This window comes from Clupea harengus, chromosome 12 (genome assembly GCF_900700415.2).
Source record: "Clupea harengus chromosome 12, Ch_v2.0.2, whole genome shotgun sequence".
Lineage (NCBI taxonomy): Eukaryota > Metazoa > Chordata > Actinopteri > Clupeiformes > Clupeidae > Clupea > Clupea harengus.
In genome coordinates this window covers 15,097,360-15,113,902 of record NC_045163.1, presented here as the reverse complement: position 1 = coordinate 15,113,902, position 16,543 = coordinate 15,097,360, and the positions used below count along the sequence as shown (strand labels likewise).

The following is a 16,543-nucleotide window of genomic DNA, read 5'->3' as shown; positions in this document are numbered from 1 at the left end:
AACCCCAGCCACGATATAGAACACATCCAGTATTCTATATCTATGGACTCCATTATTTTGTAGCCTACTCTCGTTACCAAGATTCTAAACCCCAGACCGAAACAGACAGGGTTGAAGGCGGAGGGGTTTGAAAATCTTTTGACTGAAATCTGTAGAACCAAGGAGAGTGATTCCACCCGAAAGGCATTCTAGATCTTCTAGAACTTACAGATACTTCCCCTTGGCTGAAAACTGATTGGTGGAGACCCTGGCCATCAGGGGCATATCCCGTGGTGACATGCAGAGTAGCAGTGTTCAGGAAACGGAACGAGAGGGTTCCTCAGCTTTGCCGGCCAGCAGTGCGCAACATTTTGGGTGCCGTTTCAAGTTCAAGTGACTCTACACCAAATCTCAGCTGGAACTCACTGGTCATTGAGTCATTCTGATGACTTGGAGTCAGAAACACTTCAAAAACAGCATATGAATTTGGGGCAGAAAAGATCTGCTCTAAAGCTGCAAGAACCCCGTGTTTCCCACAGATACTGTAGATCAGAGGGGTGACGCCTTTTCCATTCATCTGAATACCTTACTTGATCATGGAACCTCCTTTGGGGATACACCCAACCCTCCCAACACGCACGTACACACACACAAACACACAAACACACACAACTAATGGCATCTAATGAGATGCAGAACCCAACAATGCAGCACTATTGATGGAGTGATGCATTCCTGTGAGGATGCTCTGTGAGAAGGCATGACATGTCTCATGTCTCTGAGGTTAGATACAAGTGTGTGAGGGTGGGTATATGTGTGTATTTGTGTGTGTGTGTGTGTGTGTGTGTGTTGATGTGTGTTGATGTGTGTGCGTGTGTGTGCTTGTGCGGGTGCGTCCTGAGGAGACACCACCACCTACTTGGGTCTGGGCCACCAGAGGAGAAGTCTTCGAATGATGATCCACGATTAACAGGTGTTCCTGTTGGCCATGGGAATAAGACTTGTTCATGGGTCAGTATGAAAACACTATATGTATGTGTGTGTGAGTGTGCCTGAGAGAGAGTGTGTGTATCTGTGTGTGCATCTGTTGAGTGTCCATGAGTTTGTGTATCTCTATATCTCACGATGCATGAGGGTATGTGCATATATTTCTATGAGTTTATTCCTGTTATTGCATGTGCCAGGCTGCACTTTTTTGTTTATGTGCGAGGACAGTGTGCGTGTGTGAGTGTGTGTGTGTGTGTGTGTGTGTGTGTGTGTGTGTGTGTGTGTGTGAGTGTGAGCGTGTGTGCGTGTGTGCGTGTGTATGTGCGTGTGTATGTGCGTGTGTATGTGCGTGTGTGTGTGTTTACCAGTGCTGTTGCTGCTTGCTGGGCTACCTGAGAACTCCTCTGTTCCTGTGGTGATGTAGAAGCCATTCTCTCCACCATGACGACAAATTGTTCTCCTGAAGACACAAACACAAACATGACTGGTTTATTAGGAGAACATCAGTCACTAATCAATGCTCCTTAATTTGCTATCAGAAGCATTGGCATTGGTCAACCAATCACAAATTACACTAGTCCTACTGAACCAGATGTATTTTACAATGTATTTATGTATCTGCAAAAGGCAACATTTCCAGATATAACACACACATATGTAATAGAACATTGTAGTAATACAATGTACATAATGAATATGGAATAATACCTTAAGATAACTGTAAATACAAGATCATCTAGAAACAGCACAGTCCAGTGCTCAGACCATCACATCAGCCAAACCACTACCCCTGTGGGTGTGTCTCACCTGCCTGTGGCCTCATGATAGGCCAGTTCCAGAAGCTCTGCGGAGGTGTGGGCGGGGTCTCTCTGCTCGCTGCCCTGCAGTTCCACCATGTTCTGTCGCGTCTGATGATGGATCTGGATGGGTTCTCCCGATGGGCCTGCGTCAGGAACACGGCAGAACATTGGAAGAGGAGGCCCACAGAGGACCTTACAAAATGCTCCGTGTAGGCTTCATGCAGTGAATTTTTTATCACAGAGGTGATAACAGACACTGCTCTTCCTGATAGAGCTCATTCTGCTCTGTTGCATTTAACATGAGCCATGCTCCTTTGTTACTCCTTGTGACAAACATTCAGTTCTGAGAAAGCCACCACTAGCTTCATGCATTACCCCTGCCTGAAAAGGCACAAACTCAAATCGTTATCATGGTAGCTAAGTATTTCAGTTTATGTGCTGTCTCTAAATTCAGTGGCTCTTCATCATTTATGATGACTGTTTTATTTGTGTGTGCATGGACATATTCATATATACATACGATTTTATGTGGGTGTGTGTGTGTGTGTGTGTGTGTGTGTGTGTGTGTGTGTGTGTGTGAGAACATTCCACTGACCCACGGGGAAGGTGTGCATCCAACGTCTGCGGTTGGAGGTGAGCTTCATGGGCATGCGTGAGGGGGCAAAGGGGTTGATGAGCGCCCGCTGTGGGGTGTACCCGCCCGGCCGCACATGCAGCGTGGACTCGGCACTGCCAACCGTGAACCGGCCCGGGGCGCTCCACTCACGCTGGGATTCAAGCATCTTCTCCAGGATATCTGACATACACACACGCATTACAGCAGTGCAGGTTACAGCAAGAAACACAGACACACATACTGAGAGTAGCGCAGTAAACACAGACACATACTGTTAAGCACACACACACACACACACACACACACACAGTCAAGCTGAGATTTAAACGTTTTCTCCAATGATTAACTGCTAAACATACAGACATTATAACATCAAACACACACACACACACACACACACACACACACAAACATAATGAGAGTCGAGCAGTAAACACAGACACATACTGTTAAGCACACACACACACGCTACAGTCACGCTGAGATTTAAAAGTTTTCTCCAATGGCTCTGATAGACATACATACATTATAACATCAAACACACACACACGCACACAAACACACACATAAAACTATCCTCACCTCTGGTGCTGGTGTACCCCAGGGAGCTGCTGACCTCGTACTGGGCCGGTGGGCCGCGTGGGATCAGAAGGATGTTGGACACACGGCCTAGGCTGTCGTCAGAGGCCAGGCTCCGCTGCTCGTCCGGCCCCCCTCCAGGGCCCCTCGTTGGGGGGGACGCCCCTCCGGTCCCTGGGCCCCCACCGCTGGCCTCGGCCGACCCCCAGCTCTTACGACCACTGGTTTCCCTCTCACGACTTGACCTGGGGCATGAAAGACAGGTTAAAAGGAGAGAGCTACAACTGCTGAAATCTAACTGATATAAATAAGGAGAGAGTGAGTATGATGCTAGTTAAGAAGACATCATTCTTTGAGGTAAGGTTATATACTGCGTTCAAGGTGCATTAGCCTAATACCTGAACAGAAAACCTAAGCAGCTAAGTACTGGACATTAGACATCATTATTGACGATATTTGAGTACTTTTTGCCAAAAGCTCTCTTAAAGACCACCCTGCTCTGAGAGGATCTTGCTGCCAAACAGTCTCTTAAGAGTTGTGCATCTCTCTCATCACTCAGTCTCCATTTTACAGGGAGAAGGCTGGTTGCTAGGTTACCGGAAGTTGGTGCTGCGTGAGGCTCGTGAGGGCCCTGGCAACCGAAACACCTGGGCGTCGTAGGCGTCGTAGTCCACCTGGATGGGGAGGCTGTTCTCCGAGTCCTTAGGGGCTCCGAGGGCTGAGAGGAATTAGATATATATCTTTCACACAGGCTGCTTAGGTATCTATTTCAAGGCTTTCCGAATAGAAATGTCAAATGCAATGGTTTTGTCTTGGTTGCAATGGTTTTTGCATTTAACTACAGTGACGTTATGGTGAAAAGACTGGTAGCTATGTAACTTACAGTGTTCTTTATTGCTCTTGGCTTTCTCTGCATGGACCTGTAAATGAAAATAGATCTGTTCTTAAACCTTACATTATTTCCCTCTACACACAGACACCTGTACACCAATTCAAACAGATTGGCATTTGAGTCGTGTGAGGTGTGTGAGTCTGACAGGCACATCTGTGTGTGATACATGTACCAGGTATGTACACTGGGGGTGAAAGGAGAGGTGTGGGCTCTCACCTTGCGTCCTGCAAGCTTTATCCTTGGGGTGAAAGAGCTGCAGTTGCCCTGGCTTTTGGATGTATAGAAGCTTCACAGACACACACACACACACACACACACACACACACACACACACACACACACACACACACACACACACGCATACACAAAGACAGACAGACAGACAGAGACAAACACACACAAACCAAAAAAAAATTACAAATTCATTCAAGCTCTGACAAGAGAATTCATTGTTGTTGGCTAGTTTTCTACTCCATCTTCCTCAGCTGGTTTACCTGTGGTTGATCCAGTGTGGCAGGTTGTAGTCGTCACCCAGCCTGGAGTCTCCTGGCACTGTCCGGTTATGCAACTGGTGAGATATGAATAACAATCAAGCTAATACTTTAGTGTTCTGCATTGAATCTGTGAATGTGTGTGTGTGTGTGTGTGTGTGTGTGTGTGTGTGTTCTCGTTTTACTAGCCATGTGGGAACTCCGACCAGTGAAATGAGTCACGCCGTGGGGACTGGAAACTGATGGGGACCAAATCCAGGTCCCCATTGTGTTTTCAATGGGAACAGCCCCCAGCTCACATCAGCTTAGCGTTAGATTCAAATTTTGAGCTTGTCCCAAAAGTGATGAAATTTTGATAAAGTGTGTGTGAAGCGCTACTCTCTATCACCCCCTACAGTCAGGATGTTGGAATTGCATTCTTTCCTTCACACACACACACACACTCTCGTGATGTCTACCAATCACAGTTGAGATTTCGGAATATGCTAATGAGTGGATCGCTGCTCAGCTCGCAGTAGGACGCCATTTTGTGATTTTGCATTGACTCATATGGATGACTTGATGGATGATGACAGAAGGAGATGAGAGGCCTAAGAGAAGAGGTAAGTATTTGTAGGCTATCCATCCCTACTGCATTTAGCAAAATTAGGTTGTTACACAGTATTAATTGTAATCCTAAATGGTTTAGTGTAGTTAGCATTAGATAATGTAGATAGTACATTGTAGCCTAGCAGTGGCAGTATCTTTAGGATTTGTCATGTTTTCGATAAAAAATAAGAGAATGTAGATAGTACATTGTAGCCTAGCTGTTTTTCGATAAATAGTTTGTGCAAATGAGTTGTTTCCGTTTGCCAGAATTAACTGATATAGGCTAACTCTATTGCACCGTTTGCCTCTCTTGCTAAATGCCTAAATGTAAATGTAAATGCACCTTTTTCATGTCTCAGTTCTCTTCTCTTTTAATGTCACTAGCTCTGCCAACATGTCTGATGTTAATGAACATGTTGATTGTACAGTGAAACATAAAAACATTAGACATTAATCATAACAGAAGCATTTCTAAATGTTCTTCCAAATTTAACACCATTATCATCAGAACAGCATAGCCTAGTCTTAGCTATTTAGAATTCTTACGTCCATGTGCGTTCTTGGTAGTTGACAGCGCACAACGGAATATACACACAGGAATAAGGTTGGTTTTTGCGTGGTAGTAGCCTACTAAAACAACGTATCTTCAAACAGTGATAGTTGTAGTGTAGCATAGATAGTTAACTTGTCAAGTCGAGCTCTATATTTAGGATTTGTCATGTTTTTCGATAACTAGTTTGTGCAAATGAGTTGTTTCCTTCTTTCAGAAATAACTGATATAGGCTAACTCTCTTGCATCATTTGCCTCTCTTGCTAAATGTAAATGCACCTTTTTCATGTCTCAGTTCTCTTCTCTTTTAATGTCACTACATCTGCCAACATGTCTGATGTTAATGAACATGTCGATTGTACAGTGAAACTTAAAAACATTAGATATGAATCATAACAGAAGCATATCTAAATGTTCTTCCAAATTTAACACCATTATCATCAGAACAGCATAGCCTAGTCTTAGCTATCTAGAATTCTTACGTCCATGTGCGTTCTTGGTAGTTGACAGCGCACAACGGAATATACACACAGGAATAAGGTTGGTTTTTGCGTGGTAGTAGCCTACTAAAACAACGTATCTTCAAACAGTGATAGTTGTAGTGTAGCATAGATAGTTAACTTGTCAAGTCTAGCTCTATATTTAGGATTTGTCATGTTTTTCGATAACTAGTTTGTGCAAATGAGTTGTTTCCTTTTGCCAGAATTAACTGATATAGGCTAACTCTTGCATCGTTTGCCTCTCTTGCTAAATGTAAATGTGCCTTTTTCATGTCTCAGTTCTCTTCTCTTTTAATGTCACTACATCTGCCAACATGTCTGATGTTAATGAACATGTTGATTGTACAGTGAAACATAACAACATTAGATATTAATCATAACAGAAGCATATCTAAATGTTCTTCCAAATTTAACACCATTATCATAACAGCATAGCCCAGTCTTAGCTATCTAGAATGATTACGGCCATGTGCGTTCTTGGTAGTTGTTAGTAGCATTTGCTTGAGGGAACGACGTGTGATGGATGCAGCCAAAAGTAGCAGCTAGGATTTGTATTAAGTTAAGCCATCAACTAAGCCATCAACATTAATGTAATTCATTATATTTCAGCTTTATTTTGACAAGGACAGCGCACAACGGAATATACACACAGGAATAAGGTTGGTTTTTGCGTGGTATTAGCCTACTAAAACAACGTGTCTTCAAACAGTGATAGTTGTAGTGTAGCATAGATAGTTAACTTGTCAATTCTAGCTCTGTTAATCTCATGTCATGTCAGACTTGAACACTTTTAAATGACGGTATGGTGCAATCTTCTACGCTTCGCCTTGGTTTGGAATTATTGCTTGCATTTTTTAATCTAGCTACTTTACATTTTGCGGTAAAAAAAAATAAATGTCGAATCTGATGGCAACAAGTAGATGAATTGATATTTGAAGTAAAAATGAGTATATATTCATACAGTGTAATGTCAACAGATGGCTATTATAATTATTATTTCTACAGATGTCTAGAAGATGTACCCCAATACAGGAGGCCAGCAGCTACGTTGCCAGCAGCAAAGACAAGACCAACAAATTAGTAATAAAATATATTAACCCGTTCGAAGGTAAGAACATTATCATAACATTTCTCTTGCAGAAAAAAAATTCCATGATGTCTAAGCGCAGCATTAGTTATGTATTTTTTAGCGATTAGCACGCTAAGCGGAAAATTAGCTGGCTAATCACTACTAATAGCAATGTGCGCTCGCATGTAGCCCAAGTAAATACCCTTGCCAGTGTCTACAAGATAGATAGATAGATAGATAGATAGATAGATGGATACTTTATTAATCCGAGGGAAATTTAGGTAATCCAGTATCTTATACACTTAACTCACAAACATACATACATTTATCACATACACATAGGGAGAACATGTTCAGTACAATGTGCATTGTAAAGTGTGCATTGAATGTGACAGTGTTGATGTCCACGAGGAAAGTAGTGCAAAGAGTGCAGAGAGATAGTGTTCATGTGCTTGTGTGGAGCCAAGACAAGGGGATGGAGCATCACCTGTCACATGTCAGTCATCAGCACATACAGTACTCTATGGGCTTAGCCAATAAGACTAATCCACATTAATGATGATAGCCTGCATGGAAATATTATCAATTTAGCTAGGCTTTGAAAGAAACAAGTTATTCTCTGCAGTGAATAAGTTTCCAACATGAATCACAAGTTGTACCTTGTGCTTGCTGTAAAACTAGTAGTCCTATCTTATCCCAATGGGAGCATCACACCACTTTACAGTGTGTTGACTATGGGCTTTACATCTTTACATTGTTGCCTTTAATGCTGACTGCTTTTAAATGCCTACATCTTTAGTAGTTGTGCAAGAAAACATAGCCTACTCGTGCCTACTCAGTTTGCCTTTAGGCAATGCCAGGCCCACAATTTCTGCAGAGAACTATTTATGCCAAGATGTTAGCTTCTTTTTGGTTCTTTGCCTGCTGCATTTTTTCCAAACAGGAAGTGATCTTATTTCTCTGCAGGGCTTGCACGTATCCAAACTAAACTTGGAACATAGACTCATGACCATAGATATTTGAAAGCTAGATACTGCATTGTCCGTCGAGTTTGATCGTTCTTCATGTCGTTATCGGTATATTTTGTGTGAATATCGACATTCATATTAGTTATAGTTATCGTTCTTGGTGTGAACTTCCCTTCAGGCCTATTACGTTGCTCTGGTTACCCTGGCTGCTTGCAGCCATATTTTGACTGCTTTTCATAGAAACTTAGTTCAATTGCTAATGTGCACATGTGGATTTGTTTACAAGCTGTTGAAACTGTATATTTATCTGGACCATATTCTCTTTAAGGCCGTGGTGTCTTTGCTCTGGCACCATTTCTTCATGGGGAGTTTGTGGTGGAGTACCGAGGTGAGCTCTTAAACTCGTGTGAGGCAGAACAAAGAAGAAAGAAATACAGCAGAATATCCTCTTTTTTTTTATTCGAATTCAAGTGGAAGAGCAAGTCCATGTGGTAGGTTTCTGCATTAATCCAATTGTTTTATACTGGTAATCTGATCGGATGTTGCATATCTGACAATCTTTGGAAATTGGGTGTTTTGTTCGATACATGAATATATTTGAAAATGAAAGTGCTAAGGCTTCATGCCTCAGTAACACATTTTTTTTTCAGCATTGATGCATCTGTAGAGGATGGCTCCTTTGGTAGATTAGTTAATGACTGCCATAAATCCCCTAACTGCCGAATGAAGCTAATTGAGGCCACAAACAGGACACCACACCTTTGTTTATTTGCACTGCGCGAAATAAGGCAAGGCGAGGAGATCACATATGATTATGGAGGGACAGACTTGCCTTGGAGGAGTGAGGTTAGATTTTATATTTGATTTGAGGTTTGATAAGTGTATATATCTGAAGATGAGCCCATTGCAATCCATTCACGAATAAATCAAAAAGAGAAACTAATCACAACCGCTTATACGGCAAGGAGTGGGCTTTATACGATTCACAATCAATGAAACCACTAGCATTAGGCCTACTGTCTATGGTTGAACTACAGATGTGTTTTTTTCTTTGAACCGTGGTTTATATTAAAATATGTTACCTGAACTTTCGAAGAGCTTTGGTCAGAATGTAATGTTTCAGTTTAATTTTTAATTTCATGCTGATTACAACCCTGGAAGTGGTAAATCAATCGCTCATCTCCATATTCACACTCAATCTCGATCTAAAACAGGATGCGCGCCCATATTTTTATGGTAGAATTCTTGTGTTTCAAACATTACTGAGTTGCCCATACATTGACTTATTTCTTCCTGAAATATTTGTATAATTGATGCATATTCCTCTTCTCTTCATGTAAAGTGTGATATGGGTACTGACGAGGCCACCAGCATCCCTGTTCCCCCGAGAGTCTCTGACATACCGAAAAGCAACTTGGAGGTAAGATTGAAATTTGAATGTGTGGTTGATTCTTTAAAAGAGGATGTATGCCCATGTTTTTTGTGTAGAATTCCTAGGTTTGTGTATGAATCAGAAATGAGTTGTCAAACATTGACTTGTATATGTATTTGTGTAAATATTCCTCTTCTCTTCATGTAAAGTGTGATATGGGTACTGAAGAGGCCACCAGCATCCCTGTTCCCCCGAGAGTCTCTGACATACCGAAAAACAACTTGGAGGTAAGATTGAAATTTGAATACTTAAGTAGCAATTGTAAACATGTGCACACTATCTACTATCTTGCATACAAGAATGTATATTATATGTAATATGATATACAGCCCATGTTGCCTTCTCCATTTTCCTTTTTTTACCTACATTAACATATTGTGCTGTTTGATTCCGGTTTGGGACAAAATTGTGCATAAAGGGGCATCATAAGGGCCTCTCTGACTGGTCAGACTGGCTTTCAGTCAAACCCCCTGGGCAGGAAGTCAGTTACTATCAGTCTTGGAAAGTAATTAACTGGTACTTAGGTGTGATATATAGGATTTAGTGACTTCTAAATCAGATTCAACACCAAAAACACCCTCCTAGACTGAATACTGCTTCAGATATAGCCAAAGTTGTGCAATGTAAATTCTGTAATTTGTTTTCGAAGGTCCCCATCTCGATTACGTGTGATAATGTGTGTTTGTGTTTGTGTTTCTGTCTACTTTTGCCTGATGTAGTTATTTGAAGGGAACACAGTGCCCACATCTAACATTGACCTGAGATGTGTGAAATTTTGAAACATTGAAACATAAATGTAGTTATTTGAAGGGAACACAGTGCCCACATCTAACATTGACCTGAGATGTGTGAAATTTTGAAACATTGAATTTGAAGGGAACACAGTGCCCACATCTAACATTGACCTGAGATGTGTGAATGTGTGGTCCCCATCTCGATTACAAGTGTTTTTGTGTGTGTTTCTGTCTACTTTTGCCTGATGTAGTTATTTGAAGGGAACACAGTGCCCACATCTAACGTTGACCTGAGATGTGTGAAATTTTGAAACATTAACTTGTAGTTGAGTTCTTTAAAAGAGAATGTGCATCTATGTTTCTTCTTCTATGTAGAATTCATGGGTTTGTGTTTGAATCAGTTTTGAGGTGACCATACATTGACTTTTTTCTTCCTGAAATATTTGTATAATTGATGCATACTCCTCTTCTCTTCATGTAAAGTGTGATATGGGTACTGAAGAGGCCACCAGCATCCCTGTTCCCCCGAGAGTCTCTGACATACCGAAAAGCAACTTGGAGGTAAGATTGAAATTTGAATACTTAAGTAGCAATTGTAAACATGTGCACACTATCTACTATCTTGCATACAAGAATGTATATTATATGTAATATGATATACAGCCCATGTTGCCTTCTCCATTTTCCTTTTTTTACCTACATTAACATATTGTGCTGTTTGATTCCGGTTTGGGACAAAATTGTGCATAAAGGGGCATCATAAGGGCCTCTCTGACTGGTCAGACTGGCTTTCAGTCAAACCCCCTGGGCAGGAAGTCAGTTACTATCAGTCTTGGAAAGTAATTAACTGGTACTTAGGTGTGATATATAGGATTTAGTGACTTCTAAATCAGATTCAACACCAAAAACACCCTCCTAGACTGAATACTGCTTCAGATATAGCCAAAGTTGTGCAATGTAAATTCTGTAATTTGTTTTTGAAGGTCCCCATCTCGATTACGAGTGTTTTTGTGTGTGTTTCTGTCTACTTTTGCCTGATGTAGTTATTTGAAGGGAACACAGTGCCCACATCTAACATTGACCTGAGATGTGCGAAATTTTGAAACATTAACTTGTAGTTGAGTTCTTTAAAAGAGAATGTGCATCTATGTTTCTTCTTCTATGTAGAATTCATGGGTTTGTGTTTGAATCAGTTTTGAGGTGACCATACATTGACTTTTTTCTTCCTGAAATATTTGTATAATTGATGCATACTCCTCTTGTCTTCATGTAAAGTGTGATATGGGTACTGAAGAGGCCACCAGCATCCCTGTTCCCCCGAGAGTCTCTAACATACCGAAAAGCAACTTGGAGGTAAGATTGAAATTTGAATGTGTGGTTGATTCTTTAAAAGAGGATGTATGCCCATGTTTTTTGTGTAGAATTCCTGGGTTTGTGTATGAATCAGAAATGAGTTGTGAAACATTGACTTGTATATATATTTGTGTAAATATTCCTCTTCTCTTCATGTAAAGTGTGATATGGGTACTGATGACCCATAAGCCGCAAGTTGCCCCCATAGGTTAGCTTTGGCTTCCGGCCTGATATTCGGTTTGTGTTGTGGTTAGGGGTCGTCCCATCTTCATTGCTAGATGTAGTTATTTGAACATGGGGCCCACTTTTAACAATTATCTGAGATGTACGTTTTAAGCCTAAATTAAGTATCAAATTAAATATTGAATATTAATTTTCAGAACAAGAAACCAACCATTCTTGAAACCACATCAGTGGACGTAAATGTTTCACAGTCCCTGGATAAATATAGTTCTTCGCAGAGGAGCACCCCAATAAAGCATCCACGTAAAAGGGCAAAACTGCCTGGCACCTCAAGGAAAGTAATCCCAACTACAAGTCAGTCTTTGGTAAGCTTGGATGTCTTGTGCTCATTGCATTCCCACAGTAAATTGTTTACATTTCATCATTGCTGCAGTAGTATAAAAGTACTCTACACTGTATTCCCCAACACTCAATTGAACTCAAAACATTTATGAACTCAGATATATTATTATTATTATTATTATTATTATTATTAATAATAATAATAACTCTAAATATAGAGTTTATTGAGAAACTCAATACTTTTGAGTTACCTAGATTCCCATGATCCTTTACCTTGTCGCTTTATGTGGCATAGCAACCACCTAATATACCCTAGCGACTGTCTTAATTACCCTGGCAACAACCTAGCAACCACCACTATAATGTCACCAAAATGTAACTATAATAGATTTGACTCCCATTTGAACATTCGGTAACATTGTAAACAAACAGGGGCTTTGCTACACTTCAACTCAATTGAAATACTCTCGAATGCAAAGCCCAAAAAGATTATGTGTGCCCATATGAAGTATTTTGTGCAGATTTCTTGTTATGTTTCAATCAGTGTTGTGAGTTGTGAATACAATTTGTGGTTAGAGGTCGTCCCCATCTTTATTGCTAGATGTAGTTATTTGAACATGGGGCCCACTTTTAACAATTATCTGAGATGCACGTTTTAAGCCTGAATAGGAAAACTAAATTATGTATTAAATTAAATATTGAATATTCATTTTCAGAACAAGAAACCAACCATTCTTGAAACCACATCAGAGGAAGAAAATGTTTCACAGTCCCTGGTTAAATATAGTTCTTCAGAATGTTCATCGCAGAGGAGCACCCCCATAAAGCGACCATCAGGAAGGTCTGTTCTGTCCAGCCCCCCAAAAAAGCATCCACGTAAAAGGGCAAAACTGTCTGGCACCTCAAGGAAAGTAATCCCTACTACAAGTCAGTCTCTGGTAAGCTTGGATGTCTTGTACTCATTGCATTCCCACAGTAAATTGTTTGATTGCATTTCATCATTGCTGCAGTAGTATACAAGTACTGTACACTGTATTCCCCCATTGAGTCAATTGAACTCAAAACAATTATTTAACACATGAACTCAGATAAAATATTATTATTATTATTAATAATAATGATAACTCTAAATATAGAGTTTATTGAGAAACTCAATACTTTTGAGAGTTACCTAGATTCCCATGATCCTTAACCTTGTCGCTTTATGTGGCATAGCAACCACCTAATATACCCTGGCAACTGTCTTAATTACCCTGGCAACAACCTAGCAACCACCACTGTAATGTCACCAAAATTGAACTATGATAGATTTGACTCCCATTTCAACACTCGGTAACATTGTAAACACACAGGGGCTTTGCTACACTTCAACTCAATTGAAATACTCTCGAATGCAAAGCCCAAAAAGATTATGTGTGCCCATATGAAGTATTTTGTGCAGATTTCTTGTTATGTTTCAATCAGTGTTGTGAGTTGTGAATACAATTTGTGGTTAGAGGTCGTCCCCATCTTTATTGCTAGATGTAGTTATTTTAACATGGGGCCCACTTCTAACAATTATCTGAGACGTGCACGTTTTAAGCCTGAATTGGAAAACTAAATCATGTAATACATTTAATAATGAATATTAATTTTCAGAACAAGAAACCAACCATTCTTGAAACCACATCAGAGGAAGAAAATGTTTCACAGTCCCTGGTTAAATATAGTTCTTCAGAATGTTCATCGCAGAGGAGCACCCCCATAAAGCGACCATCAGGAAGGTCTGTTCTGTCCAGCCCCCCAAAAAAGCATCCACGCAAAAGGGCAAAACTCTCTGGCACCTCAAGGAAAGTAATCCCTACTACAAGTCAGTCTCTGGTAAGCTTGGATGTCTTGTACTCATTGCATTCCCACAGTAAATTGTTTGATTACATTTCATCATTACTGCAGTAGTATACAAGTACTGTACACTGTATTCCCCCATTGAGTCAATTGAACTCAAAACAATTATTTAACACATGAACTCAGATAAAATATTATTATTATTATTATTATTAATAATAATAATAATAATAATAATAACTCCAATTATATAGCTTATTGGGAAACTCAATATCTTTGAGAGTTACCTAGATTCCCATGATCCTTTACCATGTCGCTTTATATGGCATATCAACCACCTTATGTACCCTAGCAACCGTCTTATTTACCCTGGCAACAACCTAGCAACCACCATAGAAACCAACATGATTACCCTTGCAACCAGCATAGCATCCACTTTTTTTGGCATAGCAACCACCATATGTACCCTAGCAACTCCCCAATACCCGTATTAATTACCCTAGCACAACCTAGCCACCACCGATATAATGTAAACCTAGCAACCAGCATAGAAACCAACATGATTACCCTAGCAACCACCTTATCAACCGCTTTATTTGGCATAGCAACCATCATTTGTACCCTAGTAACACCCTAGCAACCATCTTAATTACCCTAGCAACAACCTAGCAACCGCCACTATGTCAACCTAGCAACCACCATAACAACTTACAAGATAACCGTAGCAACCTGTATAGTAACCGCTTTCTTTGGCATAGCAACCACCACATGTTCCCTAGCAAGATCCTAGCAACCATCTTAATTACCCTAGCAACAACCAAAGCAACCAACATGATTATCCTTTCAACCATCATAGCAACAGCTTTATTTAGTATCGCAAAAACCATGTCTACCTAAGGAAAACCATTGTAACTATCACTACTTTATCTGTTTTAACACTATGTTTTGCATTTTCATGCACTGGTATTTCCTTCAGGAAATGCATTTCTAATTCATTATGTTTTAATTACACTAGTTTAAGAGAGTTATTAGCATTAAGCAATGAGAATCCATTTCCTGATCACCTAATATCCCCTGAAGTCCTCTTACAGGTCCCGCTAAGGCTCAGTGGTACGAACGCCACTGGCTTCAAAAACCCAATGCCTGTGTTCTCCTTAAGAGAACCTTTTGTTTTGCCCTTTTATAACAACAATTATTATATTATTATTATAATGACCTAGGTGATTCATGTGGAGAGTTGAGTAGACAGAGTTGAGTAAGGTAGGTGGGCGAGTTAGTGGAGTGAGTCTTTGAGAGAATGTGTGGACATGAAATATTGTTTTTGACTGGTTTACTGAATTAAATCTCTATTAATTTTCAGATGAAGTCAACCATTCTTGATTATCAGGACCACACTGAAAGTACTCTAGATGAGGATGAAGATGATATTCCTTGGCATATAACTGAGGTAATCAATTCCATCAAATATTTGGAGTTTATTCGTCTGGGTTTACAGTGTAGCATGATACATTTATCAGTACTTAGGGTAAAAAGTGATGATTTAATTTTAAATGACATCTTTCTTATGTTCCACAGTCCCTGGCTAAGTATAGTTCTTCAGAATGTTCATCGCAGAGGAGCACCTCCTTAAAGCGACCATCAGGAAGGTCTGTTCTGTCCAGCCCCCCAGAAAAGCATCCACGTAAAAGGGCAAAACTGTCTGGCACCTCAAGGAAAGTAATCCCAACTACAAGTCAGTCTCTGGTAAGCTTGGATGTCTTGTGCTCATTGCATTTCCACAGTTAATGGTTTGATTACATTTCATCATTGCTGCAGTAGTATACAAGTACTGTACACTGTATTCCCCAACACTCAATTTAACTCCAAATAATTATTTAACACATGATCTCAGATCTATTATTATTATTATTAATAATAATAACTCAAAATATATAGTTTATTGAGAAACTCAATACCTTTGAGTGTTACTTAGATTCCCATGATCCTTTGCCATGTCAATGAAGTCATCAAACTGAACTTTGTGTTTTAAATACTTTAAAATAGATTTGTGTTAATGCTATTACATTTAAATACTTATTTAATGAGAGATTATGTTTCAATGTTGTACTTTCACCTCTATTCACACCTCTTGGTTTGCTGAATTCCCACCATGACTGTGTAATATTACTAACCCTCAGTCAATCTACACAAAAAATGTTAGTTCATCATACGAATATATGAATTTTCAGATGGAGACCATTCCTGATTATCAAGACTACACTGAAAGTACTCCAGATGAGGATGAAGATTACATTCCAGAATCCTGTTCTTCGGAAGGCTCTTCTGTTAGAAGCATACCACTATCCACAAAGAAAAGGGCCATTCATTTTCCACACAGCACTCCCGAGATCAATGATCCTGAGGACCCAGCAGATGAAGATCAGCCATCCACATCGGCGATAATAATTCCAAAGATTCTCAAAAAAAGTGATGGCTCTAGAGTTTACAATAAAAAACTATTTTGCCTCTTTTGTTTTAAGCCATTCCACAAAATGGCCAGGCATCTTGAACAAGTTCATGCAAATGAACGGGAGGTAGCGTCTGCTTTAGGCCACCCGAAGGGATCGAAAGAGAGGAGGGTTTCAATGCAGTCGATCAGTAATGAGGGCAATTATAT

The 16,543-nt window shown here is 40.1% G+C and overlaps 1 protein-coding gene across 7 annotated transcripts in view; it reads right to left on the bottom strand.

Moving 5' to 3' along the window:
• Positions 1-16,543, bottom strand: part of depdc5 (DEP domain containing 5, GATOR1 subcomplex subunit) — a 47,310-nt gene that overhangs the window by 15,686 nt on the left and 15,081 nt on the right. For 5 of the 7 annotated variants that reach the window (XM_012815875.3, XM_012815891.3, XM_012815898.3 and 2 more), the window contains exons 17-25: positions 4,348-4,421; positions 4,070-4,139; positions 3,845-3,881; positions 3,559-3,679; positions 2,965-3,206; positions 2,362-2,562; positions 1,774-1,909; positions 1,332-1,426; positions 899-958 (exon numbers count right to left, since the gene is read on the bottom strand). In XM_012815875.3, the coding sequence (XP_012671329.1) occupies positions 899-958; positions 1,332-1,426; positions 1,774-1,909; positions 2,362-2,562; positions 2,965-3,206; positions 3,559-3,679; positions 3,845-3,881; positions 4,070-4,139; positions 4,348-4,421 (1,036 nt within the window). The remainder of the gene's footprint in view (positions 1-898; positions 959-1,331; positions 1,427-1,773; positions 1,910-2,361; positions 2,563-2,964; positions 3,207-3,558; positions 3,680-3,844; positions 3,882-4,069; positions 4,140-4,347; positions 4,422-16,543) is intronic. The other 2 variants (XM_012815883.3, XM_031578399.2) reach the window with 1 other exon arrangement.